Source organism: Antrostomus carolinensis, unplaced genomic scaffold, assembly GCF_000700745.2.
Source record: "Antrostomus carolinensis isolate BGI_N321 unplaced genomic scaffold, ASM70074v2 scaffold17220, whole genome shotgun sequence".
NCBI lineage: Eukaryota > Metazoa > Chordata > Aves > Caprimulgiformes > Caprimulgidae > Antrostomus > Antrostomus carolinensis.
In genome coordinates this window covers 3,565-10,830 of record NW_010287879.1, presented here as the reverse complement: position 1 = coordinate 10,830, position 7,266 = coordinate 3,565, and the positions used below count along the sequence as shown (strand labels likewise).

The 7,266-nt window shown below is 35.4% G+C and overlaps 1 protein-coding gene across 1 annotated transcript in view; it reads left to right on the top strand.

Moving 5' to 3' along the window:
* BCLAF1 (BCL2 associated transcription factor 1) overlaps nucleotides 1-6,746 on the top strand; it is a 16,561-nt gene extending 9,815 nt beyond the window's left edge. The window contains exons 8-11 of the mRNA XM_029084181.1: nucleotides 421-601; nucleotides 4,245-4,391; nucleotides 6,110-6,319; nucleotides 6,441-6,746. Coding sequence (XP_028940014.1) covers nucleotides 421-601; nucleotides 4,245-4,391; nucleotides 6,110-6,319; nucleotides 6,441-6,446 — 544 coding nt within the window. The 3' untranslated portion in view covers nucleotides 6,447-6,746. The remainder of the gene's footprint in view (nucleotides 1-420; nucleotides 602-4,244; nucleotides 4,392-6,109; nucleotides 6,320-6,440) is intronic.
* Nucleotides 6,747-7,266: the final 520 nt, after the last annotated feature.

The following is a 7,266-nucleotide window of genomic DNA, read 5'->3' as shown; positions in this document are numbered from 1 at the left end:
ACACCGTATCTTCTCAACAGTGTGCAAACTGAATTTTTTAAAGTTACTGTAAAACTTTGCCTTGAAGGTCTTTCTTCCCTTCAGTTTCCTTTTTTCTGCCTCTGAAGAAAGGCAGATCTTAAAGTAACAGAATTTCTTCATGGCATCAAAACCTAGAAAAACTGTATTTGCAGTTTGCAGACTGCTGCTTTCCAACTCACTAGCAGTAATATACATTTAGTGCATTTAAATGTGTAAGAGGAGGCTGGAGAGTGGAACTATACTTCACCTTAACATCTGAAATATGTAATTTATATGTGACTTTATAACCAGAAGGGGGATAGTTTGTGATAAAATATAGAGAGACCCCTTTTAGTGTAGCATGTTACAGACTATCTAGTACTTTAAAAATAGCACATAGTTTATCTTTTTATTTTTCAGTAAACAAAAAAGAGATCAAGACCGTGCTCGGTCCTCCCCATCTTCCTCCCCATCTTCTTCCTCGTCCAGTTCTCGGGAAGAAAAGGATTGCAAGAAAGAAAGAGATGAAGAGTTCAAAACCCACCATGAACAGAAAGACTACTCTGGCTTTGCAGGAGTCAACAGGCCGAGAGGCACCTTTGTAAGTTGCTGTCTTATTCCTCCCCCAAATTCTGAACAATTTGCTAATAGTAATAGTATAACAAATAAAATGAGGAAGTGTTAAAGTGATTAATGTTAGGGTAAACTTCTTTCATAGTAGTGATTCTTGAATTCTTTTATGTACCAAACCTGAAAAGTTGTTTTCCCCTCCCGAGCACTGCCCCATAGCACTTAGTTGGTTTGTAAATATGCATTAGCATGCCATTAGAGACCCTTGTGTAAGGGCAGGAAAAATTATTTTCTTGTTTATTTCTTGCTCTTTTGTAATTATGTTGTTGCCTAATAGAAACTGAAAATTTACCTTTCTGTAAATATTAAATCTTGTGATCTCTTACCTCCTTAACTCCCCGCAGGTTCTGTTTTTCCATGTCATTTCCAGTTTGGTTTTGCCATCCTTTGTGATGCCTGCAACTTGTTAAACAGAGAATGGCACATAATTAAAAATATACAACAACCTTGAAACAACTGTATTAAGGAGAGGAGATGGTATACTTGCTATTTTTCAATGTTTTTTTAGCCCGGACTAGCCACAGTGAGCATGAAAGCTCATTAATTTATCTCTGGAATATTTTAGCATTGTGATTTGGAAAGTTAAATATTGACTGCAATGGTCTTCAGAAAAGTTTTAAAGTTAAAAATTGCATGTTAATGTAATTACTGATACTTAATTAGGAAATGTAGAAACATTAGGAAAGACTAGGAATTGATAAAGGAGGCCTTGAAAAGCTAAGGAACATTTTTTTTAAAAAAACAAAACAAAAAAACTACCAAAAAAACACCCCAAACCCACTACAGCAAAAAAAAAACCCCACAAAACCAAACCAAAACACACAAAAGTGAGCAAAACACAAATTCCTTGTTTGGGTGGGCAAAAAAATGTCAACTAGACTTACATAATGGGTAGGAATAATTTCATACTTTCACAATAATTCCTTCATGTAGCCTGTAATTAAGACTAAATAATGCTAAAAGGCATTGTTTGGTATAAATGTACCTTGAATTGTTTGTAGTAGTGTAAAAAGTTTCAGACTACACACAAGGGTGTCCAAAATGAATTTGAAGTTTGCAACAATTGATTTAAGGTTTGAACCTAAAAAACTAGAGCTAGTTAGAAGAAAATTTGAATTTCAGAATTTCTTAACACTAAAAATGCATAATTTCCTCCTTTTTTTTAAAAAAAAAAATATAATTACTAAGGAACAGCTATGTGGCATAAATGTATAAACCCTTGGATGGTGTAGGCATCAAATATGACAGTACCAGCACAGTTACCAGCTGCGTAAGCTAGTGGCACTGAATTAAACAAAAGCAGAGCTTAGAACCCCCTCTCCTCTAGGGAGGAATCACTTGAAGAAAACTCGTGATAGATGGAAGCCTTACTGCTTTATGAAACCAGATTGTGCATATCATGAAAGAGATGGCTTCTTTACATTAAATTTAAGTAGGTGTGAATTGGAAGTTTAATAGACTTCTCATTTAACTGCTGATGACTGCCAGTTCCGGCTGTGCAGTAATAACTGGTTAACGTTCTCGAGTGACATACGTCTTCGGTCACATAGGCTTGTAGAACAAACTGTGAACAGGAGAATCTCAATAGGCCAGCCTGTTGACTCAGATCTTCTCTTTAGGAATACAGCTTGGATAGTATTGAAACATGCAGAGTGGCTAGTGTAGGAATGTCTTTGAATAGTAGTTGCATTCCAGTAAATACTGCTTTGCTTTTGGAGTAAATCAAATGTTTTGGTTGTAAATCCTCCCCAAAGCAGGAAGCCTTGATACACTGGGAGAGCAGAGCCTGCTGGATAGGGGAGACTTTAATGTGAGCTCAGCTGTCAATTTCACGTTAAATCAGCAATGATTTTTCAGTAACGCCTGCTGATAGACTATGATGTTTAATTGTAGGCTTCTTGTACGTAAATATCATGAATAGTTTTGAAGTAGCAACACAGAAATAAGGATAAGTAGAATCTCTTAATGACACTGTCATTAGTATCCAATTTCTAAAGAATTGTGTGTGTACCAGTTCTGATCAAAAGGAGTTTTTTCTTTCTAGAGAAAATGTACTCTGTCCTTTTTGTGATGGTCTTTGCAGTAAGTAAGCCCATAAAGGTAACACCATAGTGGATTTCACCTCCCATATTTCTTTGTCTGGAATGACCTGGGCAGGGGAGGGAGCGTTGAGGAAAGCTGCAGATATTTTTCTTAAAGGGAATCTGATCATAGGACCTAATACCAGGAAATGTGATTTTTTATTTTTTTTTTCCCCTCTTCTCTTTAATCCTGTAATCATTTTGTTGCTACACCCTTTTTTTCCCCCCACTGTGATACTGTTTGTGCCCTAATTCTGTAAAGGGTTCAAAGCTATTAGACATAAAGCATTTGGTATTTCCCCTCTTGTACAGTTTGTTTTCTTCAGGTGATAGTCTGCCACTTTCCAAGTGATTCTCCAATAAATTTTTTGTTGGTTTGTTTGCCTGCAGTGTTTTGGACAGGTCTTGTGAGCCTTTTAGGGGTTGTTACTCAGTCTATTTGATTTCAAAGTAGTTTAAAAACTGTCTGGCATAAATTCTGCATTAGAAGTGAAGTGTTGGAGCTTTGTGGAACTAAGTGTGCATAATACTCCTTCAAGTTAGGTAATTGTATCTATATTATGGTCTGTGTTTATGGCACATACATACCTTTAACAAATGCAGTTAATTTCCAGTCACACTTTTGTACAGTTACTCAAAGACCCAGTTCTGTATTTTTAACTAGGCTGCTTGTGGCACTCGTGTTCTGTAGTAACCGCAGGTTTTATCAGTCTTTATCTTCCCAACCTAACCTTTCTTCTCCCCTTGAATGGAGGATATAAACTCTTGTTTAATGTCTTCTACAAGCTAAAAATTTACATGCTGAGGGAACTGTATATATTACTACTTCATGTATTCTGACTCAAGTATTTTTTTATTGCTGTAAGACTTTTTAGCCTAACATTTTAAAATCCTGTTAATTCATTATAAATAATATTTAAGACGCTTTCACTTCAAGCATTGCTACTCTAAACTGTATGTATTGCTGATTCTTCTGAGTAAAGAATTTGCTCATTTGAAATTTAATTTGGCCTAAAGTACATTTCTGAATCTCAGTTGAAAATATTTGAGTAACACAAAATGGATATATTTATTTGAAAACTGCATTGTTTGTATGTATTCTAGAATAATTTTCTCATAACCAGTATTACTTGACTCCATAAATGACCTTTCTTTTCCCCCGACAGTTTTCTCCCTTTTTCAGTCTAGTTTTTCTGTTTGTTTTTGTCTGTAAACAGCTTCAGAAGCTTCTTCTGACCTTTTGTTGCAACACACTGGTTTAACAGCAGTAAAAGGAAACTTCTTTTTGGTGGTTGTGGGTGAATTTATGCCAAGAACTCAAATATGTTTCAATTAAATTTAATAGAATTATTACTTGAATATATTACTTTGGTAATTGAATATATTACTTTAAGGTAATATGTTAATTTTGAAATTGTTTTACACTTGCAGATACTGTAATTAAGCGCAGAAAGAGCATTTTCAGTAACAGAGAACTTGAACTCTTCTTTGTGGTTTTATGTAAATAAATTAAATGACATTTTGGTTAATCAGTTTCGAATTAGGGGCAGAGGAAGAGCCAGAGGAGTCTTTGCTGGAACAAATACTGGTCCCAGCAACTCAAATACTACTTTTCAGAAGAGACCGAAGGAAGAGGAATGGGATCCTGAATATACCCCAAAAAGCAAGAAATACTTCTTGGTGGGTGTGGAGAACTCAATGTCTTATGCATGCTTTTGTTTTTTCAAGTTTTCTACAAGCGTAGCATGCATGTAGAGACAGGGACTTCAGTTACGCAACCGTGAGAATACCGGGGTGGCTCCCGTGGCTGGTTCCGCTTCTCTTGCGCCTTCTGCAGCAGGCTGGCAATAACGGAGGCCTGACGCGGAATTTATCCCCAAGACTTTTGTCAGTGAGCGGGGCAGGAGGCAGACTCAGACTAAAATTATTAAAAACAAATTTTAAATCAAAAAGACTTGTGCCGTGTTTTCCTGGATTAGTATCTGTGTGGCAATCGAGCTTTGACTTCGATTTCTCTGGAAGTCTGCAGAAGTGGAAGACAAGGAAAAGCTGACGGTATTTGTGGATGTATGTAGGCTGACCCTGTTATTGTCAGTCTTTCTGTTCTTAGTTGAGTAGGGTGATAGTCACAAGGAAGTCACCTTAGTTTTGATGCCTTTTTCCCATCTGGGTTATGAAAGGAGGACTGTTGATGTAGCCACCCAGTAAGTAGTGTAGTATACTGAATATGTAACCTCTGTTCCTGCTGATTTCCTTAACAATGCAAACTTCTGAGGGTATTGATTGTTTCACCATTGGAAAATGTTAAGCAGTGAAGAGTAAACCTTCTCCTATAGCATTATAGTTTGTCACAAATAAGTTAACAGGTAATCCAAGAAATAATGCCATCACAGTTTGGATGTTTGTACAAGGAATTCTTTTCCATGTCCCCACACATACATAAACTTTTCTGACCTGTTGATGTAGAAAATGAATGGATTATCACATCTCTAAGAAATTCTGTAGTAGCTAGAACAAGTAACTAACTGTAGCTATTAAGCTTTTTTTCACATCTCTTAAAACATTTTAAATTAAAAAAAACCCACCCTTTAACTCTTCTTATAATATGTAAACATTAATAAACTACTTTATATAGGTGTAGTATGTGTTTAATAATTCAGATTTCTTTCCAAATCACAAGGAAAAAAAGTAGTTGTTGAAGCAAGTGTACCTCACTCTTCTAAATACAGACCTTTGTTATATCAAGTAGTTGTCTGTAGTGTTCATGCAGTGCACAGAATGATTGTCAGAAGATTTACCAAACTATATAAGGCTATATTTGGTAGCAGGATGGCAAACTTTAAGCTTATTAATCAGAGAAACTCAACTATTGTTTCTTAATGTCAGATTTAAACAGTTTAAACTTCATGTGCCCTACGTTGCACAGGTGAAGCAGTTTCTGAAAACTGCCTTCAATTACCTTGCCTTAATGAGTATAAAGAACTCTGCATTAAAGTAAAAATTAAAACAAAAAAAAAAAATCCTAGGACATTCCTAGAGCTTCTTTCTTTAAAATCACAGATATTTTTTTTCCTCAAAACTAGTGAGTAATTCTTTGTTCTGACTGAAGATAAGTGAAGATGACTTACTTGTTACTCACAAATATTTGAGTAGACCCACAGCTCTTAATAAGGGCTCTTAAAACAATTTTATTTTTATTGTTTTAGTTATAGAATCATGAATTGTAAGGATGTACTTCATAATGTATTCTATAGATTATGATCTGAACTGTTAGGAAAAAACAAAAAACAAAATAACTTTTTTTTTATGTATAGTATAAATTTGATACAGAGTACCAACATTTAAGGAGTACATTTGAGAGGTGTTCTAACCTTAATCTTTGCCTGGTTTTATTGTAGCATGATGACAGAGATGATGGTGTGGATTATTGGGCCAAAAGAGGAAGAGGCCGTGGTACTTTCCAGCGTGGCAGAGGGCGTTTTAACTTCAAAAAGTCAGGTAGCAGTCCGAAGTGGACGCATGACAAATACCAAGGGGATGGGATTGTGGAAGATGAAGAAGAAACGATTGAGAATAATGAAGAAAAGGACAGACGCAAAGAGGAAAAGGTAAACAGTTTAGTGAATTGCAGGTTAGCCAGTTTATCTTGCTCTGTGTGTGTGTGTGTGTAAGGTTTTGGAGTTTGATTATTAACGGATTACAGCAAGACTGTTTTCTTTCTTTTCACAGGAATAACCCTGGAAGAAAGTTATAGCTGAAAGAGCAGCTCTTGCACCACCCACACAACATTTTTAATATGTTTTTTTGTTGTCAAATGAATGTAAGCATTTTACTTAAATTTTACTGTTGGAAAGTAGTTTAGAGGGATTGTTTTTGTTTTAAGCCTTTAGAAAAAATCTTGATATAGTAAACTATGTTAATGATCGTACAGGTAGAAAGTAAAATATTTGTAACAACTTTTAAGAAATTTTACTGTTTGTTATATGCAGTGTAATTCTGCTTTGTCCAAATATATGGTCAAGTACAACTCTAAAAGTTTTGATTCTCCCCTATGTCTGTGTTTTATTCTGAAGTAAACTTACAGCTCTGCACACCTGAAGTCTTGGAACAGCATTTTTTATAAACTGATTACTACTTCTGTGTTGCCTTTTTATAAGAAGTGTATTGGCAGGTAGTTACCCAGTCGTAGTGTAAGTACAAACAGTTGTGCATAATGCTGATTATATGTTAGTTCACAAGAGTCACATTTACATCGTGTGTCAGTGATAAACCTGGATTCTTAGTCCACCATGCTAGAGAGTGCAGCCAGAATTTTATCTTTAAGAGTTAAATTGTCACTCTTCTTTAGTATCCTGAAAAAATACATATGTGTATAAATACTCAAGTGAGTTTTAAGTGTATTATTTCCGTTCTGGAATGTGAGTTTTAGAAACCTATTTGCAAGTCACTGCTACTAGAAACTTTTAAACAGATCTGAAAACTGGAGTTCCCTCCCTCATCTCTGTAGTTAGTGCAGAACTACCTACAACCAGTTTAATGCATGTAGCTTGTGTCT